Raw genomic sequence first — 26,606 nt, 5'->3', positions numbered from 1 at the left:
TTCTATCCTAATTATTATTCTCTGTGTGTATGGAATAGAGGGGATAGTGGCAGCTTTTTGTTCTCCCAATCTGTAATTTTAAATTTCTACAAGGTCAGAGGGACAAGTTTATTTTCAGTAATTCTGTACTGTTTCATGTGTTTTGTAGTTTGCAGATATCTATTTCAAATACATGTTTTCTATCTAGAGAGAAATGTTTCAAAGTAAAGTACATTCATGTCTGCAAGGTCATCCCTATATACACCACTTGCATCTGTTCACCAAATGCCCAATTTCCTGATTTCCCTAGGATTTTGTGTAAAGGGAGGCAGCAGAAAAACTAAGATGTACTAGATCTTTTTTCTTGTCTTGTGGAACAAATTTATTGCATTACCTTATCCTATTTGCAATTTTCTTCACCATCCCAAATCCACTTTTTGCTTTGAGGACTTTAATATACCTTCTGACCTCAGAAGGTATATTTGCATGTTACTGCAGGTCTGTTTTTAACAGTGTTACATTATGTTATTGTACTGACTCAACAAAGTAACTGACCAACTGTGTAAAATACAAGTATCAGTCCTTGATTAAGACAGGTGTGCAGGCCTAATTTTCCATTAAAAATAATCTTTTGTCACCTTCCATACCCATACTTTTTGTTTGTTTGTTTGGTCTCAGATCTAGTGAATATTTCCATTGTCTGAGAGAAACAATCAAGAGAGAAAACAGTATTGCTTATATTTGAATTGTCTGTGTACATTGCATCAGGTAAAGATTGAGAATTTCCAGACAGAAAATCGAATTGCTCTTTAAATGTTTGTAACAAGACACACATTCAGAGTTTAGCAGCTTGGTGTGTTTTGTTTTTAAGTATCCAGTTTGTTTCAGGAGCTGTTATTGAAGTGTTTGTTTTGTTTTAAAGTATCCAGTTCACTTTAAGATTTGTTCTTAAAATGTTTCTTACTTGAAATCTCTGCTTGTCAATGAAAAAGTATTCCATGAAGAGATCTCAAAGTACTTTTCATTCATTAATTCTTTCAATGTAAGAAAGCAGTACTAAGCTAAGTGTATTAGTATATTCATATATTTGCACACAACTTGTAAATGCTACCACTACTATACCTCACATCAAGATTTCTGCCCATTTAGAGAGCAGTGTGCATGCACAATGTATGCTTGCATTTTTATTCTTTGTTACAAGAAGAAGGACAAGCAGCAGCCCTGTTTTATGTGTTTGTGGATTTAGGTTTTTGTTCACTGTCGGCGCTGACTGGCTATCAGTGGAAATGTAGTCTAGGGGACCCACTCAGACATTCTTGGTGACAAAATGTCAAATTAAGTGACAATTGGAATAAAAGAAATCTTTGAAATCAAAACATAAAGGAAATACATGAAAATTAACTGAGTTGGAGTAAGGCAGGATATTGATATTCTGAGGCCAGTTTGTACTATGCTGGTCTTTAGATCACTTAATTAAATTTGTAATATCTTCCAAGTCAGGAGAATGTATATGGATTTTTCCTTATAGCACCCAGATGCTAAATATGGTTTTGAATGTGGGAAATTTTGGTCTTTGGCTGTCTTTGTTACAGGAAATCTTAGAGCTACATTCATAGTTGCATTTGGATTACTTTTCCAAAATCCAAAGTATCAGAATAGCACACAAGTGAATACTCCTGCCTTAAATTCTAATAAGAGTTTATGTCTCTGATGACTCAAGTAGGAATAGTAGAGTAGGTTAAGTTATTTTGTAATGATAATACCTTCACTGTCAGAAAATAGAAAAAAATTCTGGCGTAGACAGTTTTGAAATTCACTGTGCACTCATGTGAATGAGTTTCTTATATGGTTGCTAGTTTGTTTCTTCTAGTCTGGTAGTCCTTAACTTATTTAATTTGCTGCCTTTTGCTAAGTCTTTGTAACTTATTGGTATTGGAATTTATTTTATTCCACCTAGCTGTAGTACAGCAAATTGCTGATATTTCTTTAAGCATAAACAAATGTTTGTGGTTTGTTGCTTTTTGCTTCCTAGAAGGTGGTATCCCAAAATACTCTTCCTCAAGTAAAGCTAAAATTCCAACTTCAGCACAAGTTGTGATGTAATTTTAGGGTCTACTTGCTTTTAGCCAGTTTTAGGCTTATATTCACTTTTCCAATACAAATTGTGAAAACTTTTGAAGGCTTTGGAGGTAGAAAAGTGGAACAGAAAGTTAAATTCATTTGATTTAGTTAACAAAAATGATTAAAAGCCATTAACTGCTTTTTAGTGACAGTTTTCATACTTTTGGCTGAGGGATTAGTTTACAGGAATAAAAATTGACATTGTTTAAGAGCCAGACGGTGTTACATAAAAACCTGGACAGATGACAGCATTTTTCAACCAATAAGATGAAATCAGGATCAGTCAGAAAAGAAATCAAGTGGGTTAATTGAGGAAAAGCAAGCATTACTGAAAAATTTAGGATCAAACGTAGGATGAGAACATGATGGAAGATGGAAATCCAAAACAAAGGTGAACAGAAATGAATTGCAGCACGGCTTGTGTTTATTCTGTCCTGCTGAAATGTACATATGCTGTGTCTAAAGCAGCTGTTTCAAGAGAGAAATTTTAATTTCTTCATGTATTGCTTCAAAATAATGAGACCTTTCAAATAGTAAGTAGAATTTTGAGAACAATGGACGTTTTAGGGGGATATGCTCTGCTCCATGGTAGATGTTACAGGACTAATGAGAGCATTAAAGAAAAGGAGATTTAGGGCAGCACGGTAGAGGTGCTACTACTCAAACTGCTGCTACTGTATGAGAAAATGGGATTAAGATTTCTTCTGTACTTTGCCAGAGCACAGGTTAATTAAGGTCATCTGGGCATTTGTCTGAAAAAACAAAGGCAGCAAGGTTATTTGATGTTGTGTGTTTAAATCAAAATAATTTTAACTTCCATGGAAATATCACCCCCTCTTTTCACTGATGTAACAGTAGAATTTGATGTTATGGTAGACTCAGAAGGTATGTAGTTCAGGTCATTTAAACTTTCCACTTCTCAAATGCTTTTTATGTGCCTGTCTGAATGCAACAGGTTGCAGTAAATCTGATCCAAAAGCACAAATATTGAAACTTGATTCTAACTGCTGCATTCCTCAAGAGGTTTCCTTGCAAACAGTGTGAGATAATTTTGCAATGTGAAATTATTAACTTAATCCTATTTCCCAGACCACCAATATACTTCCAAATGTTCCAGTTTATAAGCACATTTATCTTTGGTGATTAAATGCAAAGCATTGGAACCATATTTCTAGTTTCTTAGGGACTTATACTATTTTTTGTTTTATTTAGACTTATTTTTAAAGTTAAGAGGTGGTTTTATGAGTTGAGGTAGAGAAAATACACAATTTGAATTCCCATCCTGTGTGTTAAGTTAGCACTGTCCAGCTGTCTTTGCTTTTGCCCTGAAACCTGTGCACAGACCTTCCAGAGAACTACCCCTTCCACAGATGGCTGTCAAAGTAACAGTAATTTAAATTTCTGGAAGTCTGTTTCTTAGGACAAGAGGTTTATTTATTATTCAAAAATTTTTGAATTCTGTTAAGTTCTAGAAGGTTTTCTAAAGAAAAACAGATTTGGTCTGTGCTTTCTGGCTGAATAAATACGATCCTAATCTTTCCAATGAAACCTGACAGATAAGCTCCTTGAATAAAAGTTGGTGGCTGAGTTTTCTTTGTCTTAACAAAGAAAGAATTTTTAAAAATTATGCAAGTTTTAGAGTAATAAGCATGCCCTTTCTGCTTGAGGGTTATTTTTTAAAATTATTTGTTTATGTTTATGTACCTAGTGTTAGAATTTTAAGATTTCTGGGCGCTATCCAATGGAACACTCTTTGCTAGCTGGCACATAGGTTACAAATCAACTGCTTTTCAGTGCTTCATTTCACTCTGTTTGAAATATCTCAAATACCTAAGTTTTTCTCTTATTTAGAGAAAAACTTAAAGCGAAAAATGGTCCTTCTTTCTAATTTATGTCTTTATGGAAGGTTTTTCTCCACTAAATTAGACATGATCTAAAACATTTTTGATGTACATATTTTTAAGAAGCATTCTGTTACAACATTTCACAGGTTTTCAGCTAAACAGATTTACAGTTTTCTAAGTTCAAAATGCCAGGCACCCAGAGTGCTAGTGTCCATATTTTAAATTTTAATTAACATTAGATGTGGAGTAAATGCTTGTGAAATTATTTCATTCAACAAATTGTGCATTTTGGAAGAGGAGGGAAGTTTTTTAGATTTAATTTAAGCCTTTGTGTCTTCTAAAACTTTTGACAGAACATCTAGAGATGTGTTTTTTACATGTAATTCCCTCTCTTCAATATGGAATCTGCTGTACCCATTTTTGTGCATTTTTCAGACTTGCAAGCTAAATATCATATAATAATATTGTGTCAAATTCGATTCTATAAAGAGACTCTACAAAAAAGTGTGCATAACTTACTCTGACTTAAGTGAGAATCTACACTTTTTGTGTAGGAATTGGGAAGGGATTTTTGCCTTATAATTCTTGAACAATTACCTAAATTGTTTGGCTCAGACCAGGTGTCTTGGTTTCAGCTGGGATGGAAATATTTTTCTTCCTGATACAGTGTTGCAGTGCTGTATTTTGGATTCAGTATGAGAACAAAGTTGATAACAAACTGATATGTCAGTTGTTGCTGATCAGTGTTTACCCTAAGTCAAGGACTTTGCAGGTTTCCATGCTCTGCCAGCAAGCAGGTGCACAAGAAGCCAGGAAGGAGCACAGCCAGGACAGCTGACCCGAGCTGGCCAAAGGGATATTCCAAACCACAGCCTGGGAGGAGCTGGCCAGGAGCTGCCCATCCAGTACTGATCAGGTTGGGCTGAGCACTGGTGAGCGGATGATGAGCAGTGGTACCGTGCATCACTGGTCTTTATTCCTCTCTCTTTTTGTTGTATCACATTTCATTTATTATTTTTGTTACTCTTGTTAACTTTATTTCAATTATTAAAGTGTTCTTAAGCCCTGACTTTTATTCTTTCCATTCTTCTTCCCATCTCACCAGGGCAGGAGAAAAGTGAGCAACCTTAATTGTCAGCTAGTGTTATACCACATCAAGATGCACTAAAGGAACAGTGGGAAATATACTGGATTATTGAGTTCTGACTTCCCAATGTTTTGAGTACTCGAGGCTTGGATTTCCATATATTTAGATAAAGTATTTTGATATTTACAGAGGCTTAATATGAAAATCATTCTATAGAAAAGCAATTCATATAAAAGCTGTAAATTTAATAGGCATAAAAAGTAGGATTCACAAACCTACTTTGGGATGGTTTTTCAGTTAGGAGAGTTTAAGCATTAAATTACCTGTAAATAAAATAATATTGAATATATATTTTTCCTCCTTGATTCACGGGAGGGCAAACAAAATTATTGACCCTCTGATCAGTAAGGGCACAAGTTTTCTGATACTACCTTTACCATGTGTTTCAAAAATATGGTTCAGGCAGTGTGTTCATGCTGTAATTAGAAGAAAACAAGCCCTCTTTCCCTTCCCCAGAATTCTTGCTTGCGACAGTCATCAGAATTTATTGCAACCACACAGGTGTTGATTGCTCCAGCAGTAAGTGTGGAAGAATGGTCTACATTCAGCTCCAAGCAGGAAGCAGTTAGCACCAGGAAACAGTCATACCACATCTTTGCCTTACCCAAATGCCTTCAGTATAGGTGTTTATGTGAAACAGCGCTAGGTGGTCCCCTGTAAGAGCAAAGTACACCTAGCTTTGAAATTAGCAGTTCAGTGTTCTCAAATTACACTAGAAATATTTCCTCTCCACAGGGGAGGGACATTCTCTGTGTGGTTTATCTCATAGCCCATGCTTGATTATTAGTGCCTGATTGGAAGAAGACCAGTTCTATGGAAAGCTCTGGCTAAAAGGTGTCAGTAGATTTTCACCTAAACATTTTATGAGGAAACAGTTATATACCAACTTGTGCTCTTTAAAACTCCGTGGAATTGCTCTGAAGTGTTTGGCCTCTGGTTTTAAGATATAAGTATGAGTTTGTGGAACACAGAACTGAAGTCTACAAGTCACTCATGCAGTTGATAAATGTGTGATAAAAGCTGATGGTGAAGCAAAGGTCCATGCTCACATCTGTGTTATTGGCAGCTTTCATTTATTTATGTGACTATCTCCGGATTTCATCTAGGGATAGATGGCTATTAAAAATGTACCTGCTAAGGCTTTCCAGAAAAAACTAGCATTGGCTGCTGATAGTCTAAATTATTTAATTTTTGATTAAATGTTTTCTTATGTGTTGTGTTTGCAAAATGCAACTCATTCATAGCTGCAGAATGTGTTGTAAAAAACCCAGAACCTTAACAGGTGAAATGAAAGAATCAAATTGATTTATGTAACATTTGAAACAATTTGGTAGGTCTGCACCTTCCCTGTATCTCATGATACAATTAAAATAGCTTTTGTCATGCCCCATAAGTTTTATTACATTTACTGACTGCAATATTGTGTGATATTGTTAACCGTCAAAATTTCTTAGCTGGCTCATGACACTTGAGTAACTTTGTACAATCCAGTTTGTGCAGGTCATTGTCCCAGGTGCTCTGGGACAATTCTGGTGTACTGTGAGATACCTGCTTTTTGATACAACAAATTGACAGTATTGACAAATGGCCATCCATACTTTAAAGAACTGAAGAAAAGACAAGAAGAAGGTACTTAGCCTACTTTTCTATCTTTAGGTTCACCATCATGCAGTTGAATAATTTCCACTTTTAATTGTGGAAGTTGTCAAGTTTTGATTCTTACTTGTGCAGTTTGGAATCATTTCAGAACAGCTGCAGTTTAACCAGGCCCAGAAACAGAAACTGTTGTGGCTTTAAGTTCTAAGGCCAGCATCTTACCAAAAAATATTTGCCAACCACCTCTAATAGCCTACAATAGTCACAGAATGAAAATACCATTCAGGCTGGTTGTGGCTTCGTGAGGTCTCTAGTATGGCTTGCAGCTCAAAATAAGATCAGTACTTAATTCAGATCAGATTGCTCAGGGTTTTGTCTTCACAGCCATCAAGGTTGGAAATTCCACAACCTTTGTGGACAACCACTGCTTAATTATCCATTGATACTGCTTATATTTCATTTTACAAAAATGGCTTCTCAATCTTGCACAGTGGAGTTGAGTGGCAGGCTGGCTCCATCACACTTGCATTTTTCCCGCATGGAAGGATGTAGGATGGAAGGAGAGTCGGAGGTCAGCTAGTCTGGCTTGCTCAAATGAGCTTCACTTGGAGCACATTGCTCAGGTTCTCACACAGCTGAGCTTTTGAAAGTTCTACTCTGCAGTGATCTGACACCTGCTTAGCACCTCCATTAGCTCTTTCACTTGAGTGCTCTGCACCAGAGGACATCCATCACAGTGAGGCCACTGTTCCTTCTTGCAGCCTCCAAGCCCGGTGGCCGTATCCCACCCCTGGGGCTGTGTCTGCGTGAGGGCCTTTCCTGTGCAGGGAGTGCCTGTTCCAGCCACTGACAGGGACTGAGTCCTGGGCACCTCATGACTGGGTTTTGTTGTAGTCCTGCACTGCCTACAGCAGAATTTCTTGTCCCCTTGTGCAAGCTGTCCTATCAACTGCTGAAGTAGTTATCTGGAGTGCATTATTCTGTACATTGTTTCTTAACCGCTCTGTTCCCCTCAAAAAACATTCCAAAACACTGCAGAATTCAAGGAGGGAATAAATCTTGGTTGCGTCTCCAGTAATGGTTTTTACTTCTGCACCGCTTGTAGAAGAAATTAAACAATTTGAACTTTAGTCTGTTTTGTTTATTGCTTAAAAAAGAGAACATGTTCAGTAAGCTTTTCTTACACAGCATTCTTCTACAATACAGAAGGAGTGCAGTATATGAGGATTTCATTCTGGAGCCTTTCATTTTTGTCAGATATGTGTGTCTTAGAAATGCTTAGGAGTACAATCTCTTTTGTTTTTTTTTAAAAAAAGGAGGGGCCAAAATGCCCTAACTTTTATTAATAAGCAGAAGTACCACAGAAACTGTTAGTCTGGTTGCTATGTATCATGTCCATAATTCCTAGAAGAATTCTGAATCCTGACAGTGGTAGTAGCATAATAAGTGGTTTTCAGCTCCCTGCATTTTGAAGTAACTGTTTGATAAGCTGATGTTTGATAGATATTTGCCAAAAGAGTGTAAGGGGACCTTATCAGCTTTCCACTAGGAAGGGCTTCAAGGACATAGATCTCTGACATATGGCTCACAAATAGTTTTTCTAATCTGTGTGGTTCTGGCACCTGAGGGCTGACACAAGCTTGCTGAGTGAATTCACAAGGGGTGGTCTTTCTTGCAAATATCTCAGTCGAGATAAAGAGCTAATAATGTTAAGATGTGGGAAGTTCAGTCAGAACAATTCAAAGCTCTCCAAAGAAGCTGAGTCCTTGTTTGGTGACTACATTAGCTGCTTCAACTGGATTTCAGGTTTTTTCCTCAAACATTGGAGCAGGAACACTGCAGTATTGAGAAGGTGGAATGACATGACTTGGAAGCATCTTTCAGGGAGGATGCTACCTTGTTAATCCTTGTTTGCTAATCCTAGTCCTCATTAGTGCAATTGTTTTTAACAGCAGGTGACAGCTGTGATTGCAGTGAAACTAACAGTGTGGTTTAGTTGGGAGCATAAAGTAGGTCAAACATGTTCTGTGCATTTTTTGAAAGACACACTAAGCCTTCTTAGTAAGCATCTGATCTTACCTTGAGAAGCTAGTAAGATGTGTGTATGTACACAGATGTGCACACTTTTATATACATTTTGTTATTGATGCATGTATTTGAGACCATCAGAGTGGCCAGTGGTAATTGCTAAGTCAGGGCATTCTGTGTGATTCTATAAACATTCATGCACAAGCACCATGAAGACCCTGTAAAATAGACATGGTATTAAGCCCAAACAGTTTGAAGGTCTGCATTTGTTACAAACTTCTGTTGCCTAGAAGATGGATGAAAAATTCTTCATTTGATTTTTTTTATAGAGCATCACATCTCTCCCCCAGCCTGTTATCAGTAAATTAAGTAAGTAGGGTAAACAAATTCTTCCATGCAGTGGAACTTAACATTTAAACACAATCAAAGATTTTTAATGCTGAATAATGTTACCAAGAAAAATAGTAGGACAATAGTAGGACAATGATGCAAAGCTGTTACAAGTTTTGATTTATTGAACTATGATTGGGCAGTTTTGATAAAGGTTGCCCTGTAATAATTTTTCTCTACACTTCTCTGTTGATTTTCTTGAGCTAGCTGAATTATACAAAGGTGCTCATTTTATACATTTATTTTATAGAATAATCTTATAATTCAAATTCTCTACAGATATAAAAACCATTTATATTTGGATAAAACCTTTCAGAGTGAGCTTATGCATTTGTATTGGAATTCATATACTGGTCTGCTCAGGGTGATTGGTGTTATGAGTTTGTGTTAAATGTGAAAATTAGTGGCATGGACTTTTTTTTAATGAAGATTTTCTTTTTGAGGTTTTCAAGGAATACTGGAACAGTTTGCTGCTACAGCAGTGTGTCCTGAGCTTGTTAGAAACATTGTGAAGTCAGTTTTCTTTCTAAAAAATCTAAGAGTGCTCAAAGGGTACCTCTTGGCTTCCTACAGTGGCTATGTTTGCTACCATTTTCACTCCCCTTCCCCCTCTTTCTTGCCGAAAAGCTCTGCAGCAGAAACTGGGTAGAAGCTGGGCAGTCAGCTGCCCTGTTTTCAAATCTGAGAGGTTTCTTGAAAACATCCCAGCATTGTATGATTTTGTTTCTGTTGGTATTCTTGTTTGATCCAGTGCCTTGGACAGTGACTTCTTACTGGTTTTGGCTAACCTCAGCTTTTTAAAGTTCATTGCTTTTACTTTGAAAACTTAACTTGTTCACTCTTTCTGTTCAGATCACTGATTTAAAGTGCTCAAAACTAGCTATTAAAATATTTTCGGTTTTTAAATTTATTTAGTTGAATTTTAATTCTTTTTTCTTCACACTCTTTTTTGTGAGTTAAGATATTTGCCAGTAAAACAGAAGAGCTTATCTCCAAACACACCTGGATAGCAAAGTCAGCAATGCATGAGATTGTAATTCATGCTTTCTGAGTCTAGGTCTGTTTGACTTGACTAGACATGTTCTAAAAAATTATGTAATTAAAAACATAATTCATGAAATCTTGTTATGAAGTTTTAGTGTTATGCAGTTATATAGATTTACCTCATCTTTGTGTTTGAAAGAATGATTTGTATAAAAATCTTGCTTAAACATAGGTTCTGTAGGAAGTGAAAGAAAATTATTAACATTTTTTTGTGCATTGTGCCAAGACAATTAGTTTTAATGAAACCACCATTAATTTAAAAGTAGTACTTTCTATGCAATAATTAAAATATTTTGTTTTCTTTATTTTCTCTGTGCGTAAATAAAAGTATGGACAAAAATCTACTACAAACTCAGTGTTTAATCTTTGTATTTTTAAATGCAATGCTTGGAGCTCTCAATATTTGCTTCTCATGGAAGGGCTGTGGGGAGAAACTGAAGTTAATTATTGCAATCTGAGTCTATTTCTTCCTATTTTTTTCAGTATTAATAGCAGCTGTTAGTTTTTGCATGCTTCCAATTAGTTTTGAAGTTCAACATTTATTTCTTCTTGATATTCTAGGTTTGTTGCATTGACCCCTTGGAGAGTGTATCATCTGACTTCCCTTATAATACTTGGAGTGTTAATTCTTCAGATAATGAAGGATTTGGTATTCTCAAAGATAAAAGGTAAGTGTACTGATAGAGTTCTGTGCTTAAACACCTGCACTTTGGAGCATGCTATTCATTACTAAAGCCAGGTCAATATTATGATTATTGTAAAAGTATCAGCTAATATTAGAGAGTGATAGTAGATCTGCGATGATCTATTGCCACTTTCAATTAACTTTTGCTATCTTTTATAGGGAGGGCTTTAGGAGATTTGTTTTAGCACTTAGATGAGTGTAATTGTTAGGAGTGGACAGTCATTCTTGTTTCTTAACTGCTAGGTCTGAAAATGCATTCTTTTCTAAAACACAGCGTTTTCCTAGACATGCATACTTCTTCCAACATTAATCATGTAAGTTTTGGAAAGTTTGGGACATCCAATATATATCAGTGAAATTTTTAAATAGATAGAGAAATTACCTATCTTAGCACAATTGAAATAAGAGGTGAACACTATTTTCTTTTTACTTTGTATAGCATTTATTTTCCAGAGTGTATAAAGTCTTATGTGAATACAAGCAATTTTGAAAGGGATTTTGAGTTTGTTGGCTGGTCTGATGGTTTGGAAATTTTTTTTTCAATTCCTGTCCTATACTTTATTACCATCTTAAAAATTCTTTGACAAAGTGCTCATTAGAAGTTTTCTGTTTTCTTTGCCATGAATATTGTTATTTCAAGATTCTTATTTTGCCTTTTATTTATTGTTAAATCACATGCAAAGTGTTTGAAAAAACATCTGAACATACTACAAAAGCAGGAAATAGATGTCAAAGAAGTGTGGTATTCCTCTGTGATGTACTAACACATTATTTCTGAGCCAGTTGTTCCCTGCTTAGTTACAACAGGTATTTGCTACCTTTTCTGAAGGATTTACCATCATTCCCTTTTCTGGGAGTCTTGGTTACCATTCTGTTTCCTGCTTGAGTGTTGCAAACCCAGAGGGCAACTTTTAAAGCTAAGCAGAATTTGATTTTTTAAGCTCTGTGCTATATAAATCATCACAAACAGAATACCTTGCTAGCTGGAGGCCAATGATTTAGGTAAATTCACTCGTACCTGTAAATAATATTTTTGTAGTGACCAAATTCAGGATGTACCAATCTCATGTTTATGCGATTATTTAACCATTCATTTCAGAGCCGAGGCTAGGAAGACCTCTGTTTCCTAGCTTATACAATAATTATTTACTGTAGCAAACTAATTTGTTTTACTATTGTCTTTGATGCCGTTGTAGACAGAGTTCAAGAAAAATCAGGCCCTCGAAGTAATACTGTAGGAATCTGGTGGTAATGAATAGAAATCAATGAAATGCCACTCCAAGAAGCAGAAAAAATTCTTCCCAGTATATCACATCCGTGTAACTGCTTCACACTTCCAGCCAGCCACTAGATGGCAAGACTATTACAGATTCATGGGGAATGTAGAGTGGGTGTCAGTGTAGAGAAGTAGAGGGTATGTTCATGTTAAAGTTATGTTATCATCTTCATTACATCCTTCCATGTGGAAATGTAGTCATAGAGCATCCTGACTTTTTCCATTAATGATTTTAACTGTATGTTAAGTTTACAGAAAGCAATTCAAGAACTGTTACTGTAAGATGATATAGCTTTCCTGTTTGACTGATACAGAGAATTCCTTAGTCATTTTGTCCTAATTCTGAATATGTTCTATGAATAAATAATAAAATTATTTCTGATTTAGTGCATTTTGTTTCATCTTATATTCTTACAATTGCAGGTGCGCAGCTTTGGAGGACCATCACTCGCAAGTAGGTATTTTATTTTTTCTAAGTTTTAGTGCTTGCTCATGATTTTTAATAAATTCTTTCTTCTGATTTGAGTTATATTAATGTATATAGTAATATAAAATAATACTTCTAGAAATGCTTTTTGTTACACTGGGATTATCATGCTTTGTGTTTTCTGGGAATTAGTGCTTTCTTTGTAAAGCAGAATAATACTGTGTTGGTCAAGGAGGTAACCTTTAGAACTTACAGAACTTTTAGAACTTATACCAGTGCTGCTGAATAGAAGAAGGCAAAATGGCTAGGATTTCTCTTTAAGTCAACATAAGTAATTGATCTTTATCAATGCAAATAAATATCAGTTGATATCCATATGAATAGAAATTAATAATTTTTAAGCCTGTTGACTTGCCTTAGAAGAATGTTTATGTCATATTACTGCAGAGTATATAATTTATTTAATTTGTTGCAAGTTGTCGTGGTTCCAGCCAAGACAGAGTCAATTTTTGCAGTAGCCAGAAGGGCGTGGCCAGGACTCAAAGGACTTTTTATTCTCTAGCACCTCTCCCCATTTTCCAGGGATGGGGGAAGGAGTCCCTTCCAGGTCCCATAGTATGGCAGCATGGTCAGCTGTGGTTGGGAGTTTACACCTGGTGTGTGAATCCTTCACCTCCCACGTACACTGATATTGACACTGTTACTGTTTATTGTTCTTTCTCATTGCTCTTTCCCATAAATTGTTTTTATTTCAACCCATGATCTTTACCTTTTTTGTCTCCAGTTCTCCTGTCCAGCCCTCCACAGGGGAAGGGGTGATGGGGAGTGAGTGAGCAGTGTGGGGTTTGGAGTGTTTCAGTGGGAGCACTGAGCTGGGGAGCGCCATTCCTTAAGCACAACAGCAGTATAATCAATGTCTAAACGATTTGCAGGCAATCCATTTTCAGAACAAAAGGTTGCATATTTAAGGCATTATTCTTCTAAACAGGCCACCAGGATTTATTATTTATCTGACATAATTGGAAAGCATATCCATTAGTACACTATTGTATTATAGCCTGACACTGAAGAAACAGTAATGCAGAGTTGATAAAGGGAAGATGCTGGGTTTTGTTCTTTTATTTTGTTGTCTAGAGAAAGATATCAATGTCATAGCAATTACAGAAGGTAGTTCAGATGTGCAGCCTCTGTTCAGTTTCATACCTCTTAACTTCCACAGGTATGAAATCACATAAGCATAAAATAGAGCTATATGGAATTGATAATAGCTTAGTTTATAATCTGAGCAGAGTAAAATGCTTTTACCATAGCTAGTGCTACTTCATATATCTGTGTAGAGTGGCAATGCTTCAAAAAATTTAATTGAGAAGCTATTCCTGTGGCACAGTAGATTAGTATGATTTATATTTCATTTCTCCTTCCTGTTATTTGCCAGAGAAATTTACATAAAATTTGCTGTCTTTCAGGGGTTTGAATCTAACTTTACCTGTCTTTTTACATTCAAGAAGAGGAAGGCAAGGAAAACCAAATTGCTTGTGAAGTGAAAGGAAGCATAGGTTTTTGGCTGCCTTTTGTTTCTCTGAAAAATAATTCTGCAGTCTGAAAAATTTTTCTTCTCTTACTCAGTTTATCAGGTCACCAAACTAGAATAATTGATTTTAATGAAAAAAATTATAATTAGTACTTTAAATATCTTGGATTCAGGTTTTCAGTTGTTCAGAATGCTGGACTTGATTTGCTGTTCTATGGGGAGACAATGCAGGGAGTGAAAAAGAGAATTTGATGAGCTCACCATAGCTCATGCCTTTGGGTAATATAATACAAGCATTGTATGTGTCCATCTAGCCCAGCCTCTGCTCTCTGAAGGGATCCAGCCAGGAGAAACATGACCTTGGGTAATGTCCTGCATCAAAGCAAGGTTTTCTTGGTGTACTTTCCCAGCAGCTTCCAGTTGAACCTTACCCCCACCCCCCCTCCCAAGCTGTTCTAGGTGGACCTACCGTGAATTTGTCTTGTTGCTTTTGTTCTTAGAAACTTTTGCTGTCAGCAACATCCTGTACACAGAGATCCACAGCTGAACTACGTGCTTTGTGAACAGTTTTCTGTTTGTTTACTGCCCTATAATAGTTTGTAAGCTCTTCCTACATTTTTTCTTGTTGGAAGAAATATTGAACAATTACTCTCTATTAGTATTCTCCAGCAAGCTGTGATTTTCATAAACTTCTGTCCTGACCTGTTCTCTGCAGTTCATGACTGCTTAATTGTTCCTAAAATAGAGGTTCTCTGAGTTTTGATTTTTTCATTGTGCTTTTCTGCATTTTTTTCTTTCATTTCTGTGCCCTTTTTGCTGGGGAGACAGAATTACAAATAGCATTCAGGGAGATCCTTGGACTATACATTGTCCCTCTCTTCTTTTCATAATATATCCCAACATTTGATTGGGGTTTTTTTTAACCTCTACTGAGCTCTGAAATGATGTTTTCATGGATCCATGTTGTCATGGATAATCACCTCAAGGTAATGTCTTGAGTAGTAAAGATCAGCTTAAAGCCTATATGACTTTAGGAGTTATGGTTTTTTTTCTCTTTTAATTTCTTCACATTTCATCTGCCTTTTTGCAAGAACTCATGTGATACTTGATTAAATTCTGCTAATCCTTGCAGCTGGTCTCTGTCTTTACCAGAATAATTCCTCTCATTTGTCATGGCTTCTTATGCTCCATAAAAGCATTTGATGAGAGACCTTGTTGAAAGCCTTCTCAGAAATCCCGGTGATTTTTTATGGACCTCAGTGTTCATCTAAAAGCAGGTTCACTTTTGGAAAGGACAGAAGGTTTGTGATACGATGTCCTTTACAGCTTACATTAGGACAGGCATGCATGCCCTTTGTTAGTTTTCCTGACAGTTTGCACAGAGCAGAGATGCATGTTTAGTGGTTTGCAGTTCTCTGGCTCTTGTGTGCCTTCCCTAAAAATAGATATTGCTTTAGACACTTCACAGTCCTCTGCCTTAAGGCAGCTTTAAGAGACACCGTTTAACCGAAATGAAATTTCAACTGTTGCACCCAACCTTTCATTTATAGCTTTTATAATTTCACAAAAAGACTTTGCATTTGTTTGCACTGTGGGTGGGTTTTTCTTTTTCTGAATGCTCCTATAAATGTGCCTGTTGATTGTGTTGAAATTGGAAGAACTGTTGTAAGATGTTGAGGCTGGGTGCATGATTCCTTTTCATTTTATTCAAAATTGAATATGAAAAACTTTTTTCATGTTATCATATATGAGCAAGACATGCCAAATATATCCCCATATCCAGCAAAGAATCACCGGCTCTGAAATAACTTACAGAAAAAAAATGTGGTAGATCTGTGATACTTTCAGTGAGAGACAATACCTATTTAACAAATGTTTATTCTAATAAATAACGTGTGCATGATTTTTCTTTGGCATCATGGCCCTACAGCCCTGCATCCATCGTTTGTAGCTGCCTTAAGGTCCATGCAGAATGGCTGTGTGCAGGCAGGAAAGGTTTTCTAGTGTGTGCCAGCTTTGAAACTCCTCTCGATTGCTTTGGCAAGTGCTAGTTGGCATCCGCCAAAAATGTGCTAAGAGCTATTTTAATGGTTTAACTGCAGAACTGACCAATTCTAGAGTCTGACAGAACTGCCACACACAGTTTGGTTTATCAAAACAGATGTAGGTAGCACCAAAATTTTCAGAACAGACTCGTTTCCTACTCTACGTTTTTGTTGTGTCATTCTGATTTTGAAAATAATTATCAGTCAGTCACCAGCACAGTAGGATGTTTCATAAATGGTGGCACCAATTTCTGATGAGTTTTATAGTGAAATGGTAAACTTTTGGTAGTTGGAGGGTGAATTACTGATTGTGACTGTTCTGAAACTTGCATTTTTTCAACATTCACATGCACTGTGTATTTTGTCTGCTTCATGTACATTCCAAGTATCAGAGACTGAAGTACTTCAATGAAAATGCTGTTAATTTGTGGCACTTGTTTTTAGTCCTCCTTCATCTTTGTTGAGCTGACTAGTCAAAGCAAGCATAGCATTACTTTTTTCATGGCCATAACTTAAATGAAGAATGCTTGTTGTCTCACATGTAAAATGTGTCTATGTAAGAAGACCTGTGATTGTATTTCTAATGGAGTCATTTAGTACTATTTTAAGTTTAAAATTTCAAACTGAAGGTAAATTAAACCTTCCTTAAGGATGGTAGCACTGTAGCACATTTTTCCCCCCAAATCTAGTTCTGTTTCTGAGGAACTGCTGTACAAGTATCTTGCCTTTTTTAAAAATGGGTGACAGCTTTTAAAGGAGCACTGGAAAAGGTCACTTGTTAAATTACTCTTCCTTATTATAAAGCTGTTTTATTTCTTCCTATCCTAGTGAGATTTCTTTGAAATCTGGAGCTTCTCTAGTCAGTAGGTATATTAGAATATCCACAGGAATTGTAGCACACCTTCATTTCTTGAGTGGTCAAACTTTAAAGGTCAAATTACTACTAATGCAGAATTATTCTTTTATAGCAAGCCTAAAAAATCCTAGTTGCAGCCTGAGAAGGGACTAAGCAACAGTCCTTTTAAAAAGCCATCAGAGAGTGACTGAAGAAAATAAGCCAGAAAGAAAGGAGTTAATGCTCTGAAGACCAGCAGCTCTGCATAGCTTGTTTTCAGTCCCCTGTTATGGTTTATCATTTTCTCAGATCAAAGCTACCTGGGACTTCTGGGAAGAGCCTTGCCTGACCAGTCATGGTGCTAAGCTCCCTGCTGCACTAATGGCTGCTTCAGCCACAGACTGCAGTAGGTGTGTAGTACTATATTATTAAATGTTGAATGTTGTGGATATGATCCTTTGGACTATGAAAATAAATCCTGAAAAGGTTCTCCTGGCCCTGCAGGTTGAAAGAAAGGGTTTTTTTTATTCCCAAAGCACATTTTCTCCTCTGCTCCCAAGAGGAGGGAAAAATAAGCAAGTGCAGCACCATGAACAGCATGTCTAATCCACTGCTGCTCATGTGATTGGGTCAATGAAGATTTGGAATTCCGTAAGAAGAAACAGTAACATTTGCAAGAGAAAAAGGACACGTCTTGGTGGAAGCTTTTAACTGGCATCTGTCTCTATTGAAGCACTTTAGGACTTGATGTTGAAAACCATGGTTAATATTGAAACGCTCTTGAGGCTTGGGTAGTTAGCTAACTGAGATATTTCTGAAATAATAGCCTTCAGTGATAGAAGGTTACAAACTGACACACAGAGGTTATTTTCTAAGCCCAGGACATTCCTGTTCCTCACCACCTCCCTCCTCCAGTCCCTTCTTTGTGGTTTCCTTTTATGAAAGTTAGCTGTGGTGCTGCTTGTGGACCCCCAGAGCCACCAAAGTTGCTGCCCACTTGCAGGCAAGCGTTGCTGTTTGGTAGGTAACAACATCCATTACTGGGTCAGCTGATGTGACAGATCAGCTTCAAATTCAGGTCATAGCTTTTCCAGAATTTCTGAATTCATCTTTTGATCTACACTGGTTTCACACTTGCATCAGCCCAGCTCATAGACATTTGTATGCATTACAATGGTCAGTGTGTTCTGAAGAACAATATTCTGAGCTAGCACCATTCAGAGCTTGACAAATTGAATGTAATGTGTGGCTATTGGGCCTTTCTCCAAGAAGAAGAAAAAATAATGTTTTGAATCTAATAACTCCATAACTCTAATAACTCCATAATGCATTTGTGCAAAATTATTCCTAATATGTCACTGAAAGCAATATATGTCACTGAAAGCAATGAAAAAACCTCTTTGTGTTGTCCCTAAATATAAATTAGAATTAGACAGTTGCCCCTTTCATCTAATTACCATGCTTTGTTTATTATGTCAGAGGCTTTACATACCTCTGATTTACATATGTTTTGTAAATCAAATTACCTACTGGGTTTGTTTAAGACAATCTGCAAGTCATGTGCCTAAATATTTCTGACGTAGTCTGCTTAGTCTGATTTCATGATCAATGGATAAAGATTTGAAATACTTCTTGAGATATATATCCTGATCTACCTCTTCCCAAACAAATGTCTGTAGGCGGGTCAGGTATATTGTGTCTTAATGGTGACTGTTTGTTTCCCTTGAATATAGACAGGAAGCCTAGGGTAATGAGACAAGTAAGGGTGTTTACAGCCCTTGTGTCATTGTTCCCTGTTGATCTGAAGTCCTGTCTGTTTTGGAGATGCCACTGACTGCTGCTTGTGGCTACAATAAGAAACTGACTCTTGCACTCTTGGCACAACACACAGGAATACCAATCCACAGCAGTAATAACTGCAGGGCACTTGGTTAATTTACCTCTTTGTGTACATAAAGTTTCTCTGAAATGAGTCTCAGGCACAGTATGATTGTGTATTCAGATCACTCCTGACACACCAAGATGTGCTGCTTCACTGTATCTCAAAATAAAAGGCCTGTCCTTCAGGGTGTTGCAAAGAGATTTCTTTGCAGATGAGTGGATTAGGAAATAAAAGGTCTTATTCCATTAGGAACTCCAACAAGATCAAGCCTGTAGCAGCAATGTTTCTATTATACACTTGTTAATCCATTTCCTTGATGTTATAGATAGGAAAAAATGTAATGTGAGCCAAGGGCTGTCATGTGGGCCAGTCAGTACCAAAGCACGGCACCATCAGCTCCAGTTTCTGTTGCACAGTCTCTTTGTCTTGTTTTGGTCATCCAAACAGGATCCATTCCTCACATGGCCCTACACAATTGCACAATCTGGTAACAGACTGAAGAAAATACTTCCTGTGGACCTACAGCAAGGCAGAGGGCAGAATATAGTCTAACAGATAAATAGATACAAATAGGCTCCAGAGAGCAAATATTTGCTTCTTCAGTTACTTCAGTGCAGTCTGAAGGCATCTGGAGTATTCAAAGACTTCCAGCCTTGGTACTTCATAGTGGTTGCTATTCTGTTCATTTAGCCTCATATATTTGTATGAGTTTGTGTTGGAAGGTAGGTATGGCTGGATAACATACCTCAAACAATTCTGCTTCAAATATGGTTCTCCCAAATGTTCTTAATATATAAAAGCTCTTGCAGTCCTTCAGGAAATGAATGCATACTTGTGGAAAGCAAATGGAAATTGAGTTTTATTTGCAGCCTTAAACCCATACTTTTTCAGTAACCACTCTACTGTTCAAATACCAGATTGTAATTGTCCTTTGTTTTATAGAATCTGTTGCAACAACTCAGATAGGCAGCAATATGTCTGGGTTTTTTTTTTCCTAAAGGCACTTTACACATGAATGATCAAACCTGCAGATTGCAGAAATAATTGTCTACATTGCAAAAACCTCTCGATGCTTCATTTTTTTGGTTTTTTTTTAATATTATGTGACCTTATTTCTTCTTTCTGGCTAGTTATTTCCAAGTTGTCAGCTACCTTTCCAAGTAATGTGTTCTGCTGGGTTTGTTTGCTTTATATTGATACATGATAAAATAAACATACTGGTAAAGTTTTTCTTACAGGAACAAAAACCAATAATTCAGTAGGAATGCTGTAACTTTGGCAAAAGTGTCGCACTTAGTCTGAAAACTGTTTAATACCTTTTTCTATACAATTGCAGGAAAAGTTTGGTGGTTGGTTGGTTCTTTTTTTCTTTAAGGGGAGGGGAAATGAGGGGTGTTGCACAGCATTTGTAGGTGCCATGTATCTCACTGGTAGATATAGTTGGCCTGTTTGGCTTGTTATTTTTCTTATATTTGCCAGAAATTATATGTAGTGCACATAGCCAATTTCTTCTCACATAGAGTGGTTGGCAGACTTTTCAAGTCAAGCCTACTCTCTGTGGTTCTCTAGTAATTTGGTTATATCTCAATTCTGTCTTAGCCATCACAAGGCATTTTCCTCTCTCCTTGTCCCCAGAAGCTCAGCTCACCTTTCATTGTGGAGGATGCACAGAAGACATGAGGAGAAAATGTTGGAATTGTCATGTTTCTTTACTATTACAGAAAGAATACTGCATTCCTCTTTCTGTAAGCCTTGCTTGTCTTCTGTCCCTATTAGTTAAACATAAAGGTAAAACATTATCTTAGCTGCAGGTGCAACTTCTGAAGAAACAAGGGCAGAAACAAAGGACCAGCAGAGTTGTACTGGAGCTACTTTAGCTATTTTTATACAGGGATATATTCTAACCCAGTTATATTTACAGAAAATGTCATTATTCTTGTGTCAGTATCTGTATTGCTCTGAGCATGATGCTCAAACCGAGCAACATCAGTAAACACTTAGCAGTATCAGGTAAAAGACATGACTGGTGCTGGGTATGATAAATGTGTGGTGAATGCATCTCAGGCATAGATTTTTTGTTTTTTTAAGAACTTGTAAATAACTCGAGTAGAAACATAATCCTTTTTCCACTGCACTGCTTGTTTAATAAGTTGTTTCCCGTTTTGCATTTATGCACTTGCCTTGTCAACTAAAGCATGTTCTTGATAAGTCAGGGTAGTTGATTTTATGCCACTTCTCAATCTGAGCTGCTATATGTTTTGAACCCTGATTCTGTCCTTTGCTGTGTCTGCCACTCCTTCTGGGGTACTGCAACTCACTCATCTGAAGGATTAAGGCAAATACTGAATGAAAATGTTAAGGACATACCAGTCTCATATAACAAGGCACTTCTAATACCCTGCCCTTGCCCTTTGGTATAACTTTTCAATTAAATGTGAAGTTATGGGGATTGCATATATGCTGGCTTTTTTTCCAGTTTGCTTTTAAGTGTCATATAGCAGAATTTCAAAAGCATTGTAGCAGTTGAGATGTATGCTTTCATCTTCCAGACAGGCTGTGTACTTTTTAAAAAGAAATTCTTTTTACTTTTTTGGATGCTGAATAATCTTCCTTGACTGCTTTAACACCTTCTTAGCTTTGTTACTTACTTGCTCAGTGTCTTTCTAATATCCACGTAAGAGCAGTTGATCTAAAACTGCTTGGATATCCCTTTTTTTGTAGTTTTTCTGCATAAACTGTAATTCTTAGAGAAATTTATTACACTGCTTCTGTGTCACACAATCCTGTCCTTTCCTGTACCCCACTGGCTAGTTGTAAGCAAAATTATTCAGAATTATTTTAAACTTTTAGTTCTATTTACAGAGCCCTGAAAGCATTCCATATTGTTTATTTTGGGGTTCCAGTACTTGGATATGATGGAATCGTTTGGAAGACTTGTAGTGTCCTTCTGGGAAATTTTTTTCTTCTGTTCTGGTAACAGAAGTGTTCTTACACAAATATTTAATTAAAATTTTAAGCTTCAAAAGAACACCTCACATAGTCTGATTTGACAGTTGTTTTTTGGTCTTGCTTATCTCACAAACAGGTGATTTCAGTTATCATTTCTAAGCATATTGTTTCAAAGCCTTTTGGGGGTGTGTGTGTTCTGTTTGTATCTTCTCAGGTATAAATAAATATTATTCCTCTATTAAGCCAGAAGGATTAATTTCATGAAAAAACACAAGGCAATTTTATGTGGAGGTTTCAAAAGATCCTTATAGCTAGCTTTGTGGTTGGACTGGATAATCTTGAAAGCCTTTTCCAAACTAAATGGTTCTGTGATTTTGCCAGGTTGCCTCCATGATGGGAAAAAAAGTTCATCTGGGTACTGTGAGATGTGTATTTTTACTATACTTAAATAAATTAAGTTTTAAATACTTTCTTAATTTTTTTAAAATTTTGTTCAAGTGAAGTCTCTGCATACGTGATTAAATGTGTGAAATAAATCCCTGACATAAGTGCAGTCTGTGCAAACTGCAGGGTGTGCTGTAACCTGTGCAAAAGTAGCTCAGTAATTAATTTCCTTTGTTACACATTGGTAAAAATGAACTGCTACAGTCAGTTGGAAAATGTGATCATAGTCTGTGGTGATGGGAGGAGGATGGATATACAGCCTTTGTTCATCTTTTTTTTGTTTAAACGTAGTGCATTTTTTCTTCAGCAATTTTCAACATATGGTAAAGCCAGCTCTATTCCATGTTTGATATTTTTAAGTATGGAGCTGCAGTCACTGTTCAGTTATTTGTGAGCGTTTTGCTTCTGGATGCACTTTGTCTAAAATGCAGTTCTGTTAAAGGCATCCGTGAGCACAGGCAGGTGGATTTGCCCATTGTGGACAACCTGAGAGCTGCTAATTCTGAGCTGACCCAGTTCTGACACACTCACTGGCACGTCATGTGCTACCCATATTGTCATCACTGGGGAAAAAAATGCACCCTCCCCACTGCTGCCTGCCATCATCTCAGCTTTCTCACTTTTTTTTTTTTTTTTGTCACTGTGTTTATTGTAATGATAGAATGTTTATTTTGATCACAGCATTAACCAAATATTAGGCAGAAGATTCATAGAATTGAAGGTATTTGAGGGTTTTTTAGTTCAGCTTTTTCCTAGCACTTTGAAAGTAAAAGAACTTCTTAAAAATGATGGAGTTGAAAGGAAAGTTATAAAGCGAATACAGAAAATGGCACAGAGGGAGGTGAGTGGAGAAACAAACCAGGGATTCACAAGGAGAAAATTGCTAAAAAAATTAGTGTTACTCTGAAGCTCCCTCATGCCACTTGTCCCTGTCTCAGCTTTGCGCTTTCTCAGTAAGGAGTGTTTAGATCTACTCTTCCAGCTTAGACAAGAGCAAGTATGGCAAGTGCTGCATTTGAATTTGCAGACTTGCGTCTGCAAACAGCTGTAGTCACCTGCTGCTTGGCAAGTTTTCCCAGCTTTCAGCAAGAGAGTCTGGAGGTGCCCTTCACTTTTTAATACTTTCATATTGATGGCACCAGTATTTTTTACCAACTGAGCTAAAGTTTTAAAAATCTTAATTACAGGGAAAATAAACCATACTCTCTTCTGTTTTGAGATGACTTAAATTAAAGACTTAAATTTGTGAACATCTCTGTAGAGAAAAATCTATCTGAAAAACTGCAGAGGAATTGTGCTGGTACCATCCATCTCAGATTTCTTTTTCTGTTTTCAGTGACTTCTTGTGAAGCAAGCAATTAATCTTGTTGTGGAGTGCAACACCCCACAGAGAGTATCAAATGAATTAAAAGGGGCAATATCTGGTTACCTCCTGAATCTAATGAAATGTTGTTTTCTGGCTGTTCTTGAGCAGGTCAGCTTTTTTATGCTAACTGTAGCATCTGTTACTCTTTCCCCTTTTTTTGTTCAAAGCTACTTGGAAATTGTCAGTATGGCAGGCATATTTACAGATTGTTGTCAGTTGTGAATATTACTGCACTTTCAGCATAAATACTTTGCTTTGAGTTGTGTTTTGGTTTTTTTAAAACTTGTTTCTATTTACAAATTGTTGATATAAATAGAATGCTTCAGCGCAGGCTGTGGAAGGATACACTCTTAATTTGGCTGCCAGCCTAAGTAGCATTGCAGGAGAACCTGTCCAGGTTGTGACTGATGGGTATGTTGTCAATAAGAAAGTGAAACTTGGAATTGAGTGTATGCGGTAGAAAGTGACAAAGACCCCTCATATCTTAAGTAAAGATCCTTCCATTTGAAGGCTCCAAGAGGCTTGGACATAGTCTTACAAAATGTCAGCCAAAAAGTAATGTCGTGTACTTCAACTCATGTGTTGAACTTACTAGGTTCAAGTTACAAGAACAGCCTCCTGAAGGGTGGCAACAGCCTTCCCAACCAGCTCAGACAGGGAAAGGAGATGACTTGGATTCAGTCACATCATTTTGAACAAAACAAATGGTCACTGTCAGGTCTCACCCTGAATATTTATGCCTAATCCATAAAGATTTATGAACAAATATTCCATGTTCTGGGATTTTCTAATTTTTGGTGGGAATCCATGTGTCTTGCAATTTGTGATTATGCAGAAGTAGCTTCATATCAATACAGTAGAATGGGCGCTAAGTTACTGACCAGAGTGCAATCTTCAAGTGGAGATGGTGTACTCCAAGGCTTTGCAGACAGCACAAACTGGAAAAAGTCAATTCCTTGTAAAGGACATCTGTTTTCTAGGGCAATTCTGCTAGTTAGCAAGGCTCTCTCTTCTAGTTCAAAGACTTCAAAGAGTTTAGGCAGACACAATTAGATGTCTAGACAGTCAGACCTTAGCTGCACATTTTAAGTTTGAATTGGTTAACAGGCAGTAGTACTTTTTTTAGAGTACCAAGGTACCAAGGCTTCCAAAATAGAACAGAAACCTGACATACAGTTGAAACATCCTTTTTCTGACTTGTTGTAGGCTTACACCATAAAATAAATGTAACTATTGCCTTGTCTGGAAGCAGCCTGTTGGATTGCCACAGAGCTGCTGGATTTGTTTGCCTGCCTCAGAGATTTGTTTTGCTTGCAAACATAATGTTGCCATTTTTTGCATTTTTAATGTATTTTAAAATGTACATTATTATAGAATTAGGTGGGTTGCATCAAATTAGTACCTAAACTAGCACAATATTGTTGCAACAAGTACTAGACTGATTATAAATAAAGGATGATTGCATTTTTGATGAGTGTAAGAGTGTGAATGGAATGACAGACCTCAAATTGCTCACTGGGAGAGAAATTCACAAAGCTGACCTTTTCAAAGGGTAGAGAGTAAATTTAAGTGAAAAGAGTAATGTTATAATGATCATGCCCTGTGTGCAATATTTGTTCCATTGCACATGTAATATTTTTGCCATAGGTTTTTATTCTATTCTTACCACTTTCCATTTTAACAGTTGAACAACTGTGAGAGATAACTTGCAATCCTGAAGTCATCTGACTTGTCATCTTAAAGGGTATTTATAAACTATAGCATTTAGGAAGCCCCCAGTGTTACCTTAAATAGGGAGATTCCTTTTAGGATTAAGAAGAAAATTGGACTGTTTCATTTTGGAATGGCTTCTCTTAAATGTAAGTCTTACAATGGTTGATTAAAAGCTCCATAAAAATAGGTAGCAAGCTTAACCATATTCTGTACTTTTATATTATCATTAAAGACTGCATGAAAAGCAAATGGAATGTCTTCTGCCAAACATGCGAAAAAGATGTTTTTCTCCTGCAAATACAAATAGCTTTTATCCTGTTTTACTATTGGCCTGTGTTAACTGTTTCCTTTAGGCAGAAATGCTGCGTTTGCTATATATATATATTTTTTTTTTAAGGAGTAGGGCTTGTTCCGCAAAAATAACAAAAAACAGTGCTGGTCTCCTAACAGCCTATTGAGTTAATTTCTGTCAAGTTTTCAAATTCTAAACAATTTTTAAAGGGCAATGGAAATCTGAGGGTAATAAGAAAGAAAAAGAAGCAAGCAATTTTGATTAATTTGAGAACTTGATAAAAGAAGCAAGAAACATTTGTGATCATTGAAACAAGAAATATATACTAGTATTTAGAAATATATACCAGTTATTGATATGGAGAGAAGAGGACATCCTTGCTCAGAATATTTAGAATGGTAATAGTCATGAGAAAGATCAGAAGAAGTAGGGTAGTCAGATACTTTCTATAGTAGTCAGGTTTTGACCTTTAATTGCATCTGGTTTGCCAAATGCAAGCATTAGATTACAAAACGCATGATGGAAATTATTTATAGGGGACACAAGAACATATAGTTGTAGCTGGTTTTTTTTTTTTGTTTTTTGTTTTTTAATGCTGCAGACGTCTGGGTGGTTGTAACATGTGAGGGTGTGCTTCCCAGCCCAGCATCTGATTAGTCACTAATTTAGGAAGGAATGTCCTGGCACAGTTCTGTTGAAGCATGTGAGCCTATCAGCAGAATAACATATTATACTCTTTTAGGTGTTTCAACATACAGTTGATTAAAACAGCTCAGCTGTTTTTCAACAAACATCATGGTATTCCTCCAAGTCTCCTTTTTGTCTCTTATTTCTTATTGACAGAGAGATGTTGCATATTTACTTACTAAAATTATTTCATGCTTTTACTTACTATAATTATGTCATGTTTTTAACACTTTTAAAATTAATATTCCAAACGTTTTAGAGTCTAAATAACACTGAAGATATATTCTAGACAGCTGTAAATATTTTATTTTTACACTAAGGGAAA

At 36.6% G+C, this 26,606-nt stretch overlaps 1 protein-coding gene across 1 annotated transcript in view; it reads left to right on the top strand.

Moving 5' to 3' along the window:
- The window catches only part of RETREG1 (reticulophagy regulator 1), a 65,183-nt gene that overhangs the window by 3,391 nt on the left and 35,186 nt on the right, over positions 1-26,606 (top strand). Inside the window, exons 2-3 of the mRNA XM_054285276.1 lie at positions 10,711-10,817; positions 12,534-12,564. Coding sequence (XP_054141251.1) covers positions 10,711-10,817; positions 12,534-12,564 — 138 coding nt within the window. The remainder of the gene's footprint in view (positions 1-10,710; positions 10,818-12,533; positions 12,565-26,606) is intronic.

The sequence above is a fragment of the Melozone crissalis genome, unplaced genomic scaffold (genome assembly GCF_028551555.1).
Source record: "Melozone crissalis strain CALT ecotype California unplaced genomic scaffold, PUWL_Pcris_2 ptg000042l_1, whole genome shotgun sequence".
NCBI classification, from domain to species: Eukaryota; Metazoa; Chordata; class Aves; order Passeriformes; family Passerellidae; genus Melozone; species Melozone crissalis.
Note: the sequence above shows the minus strand (reverse complement) of the source record. Positions and strands in the feature narration are given on the sequence as shown.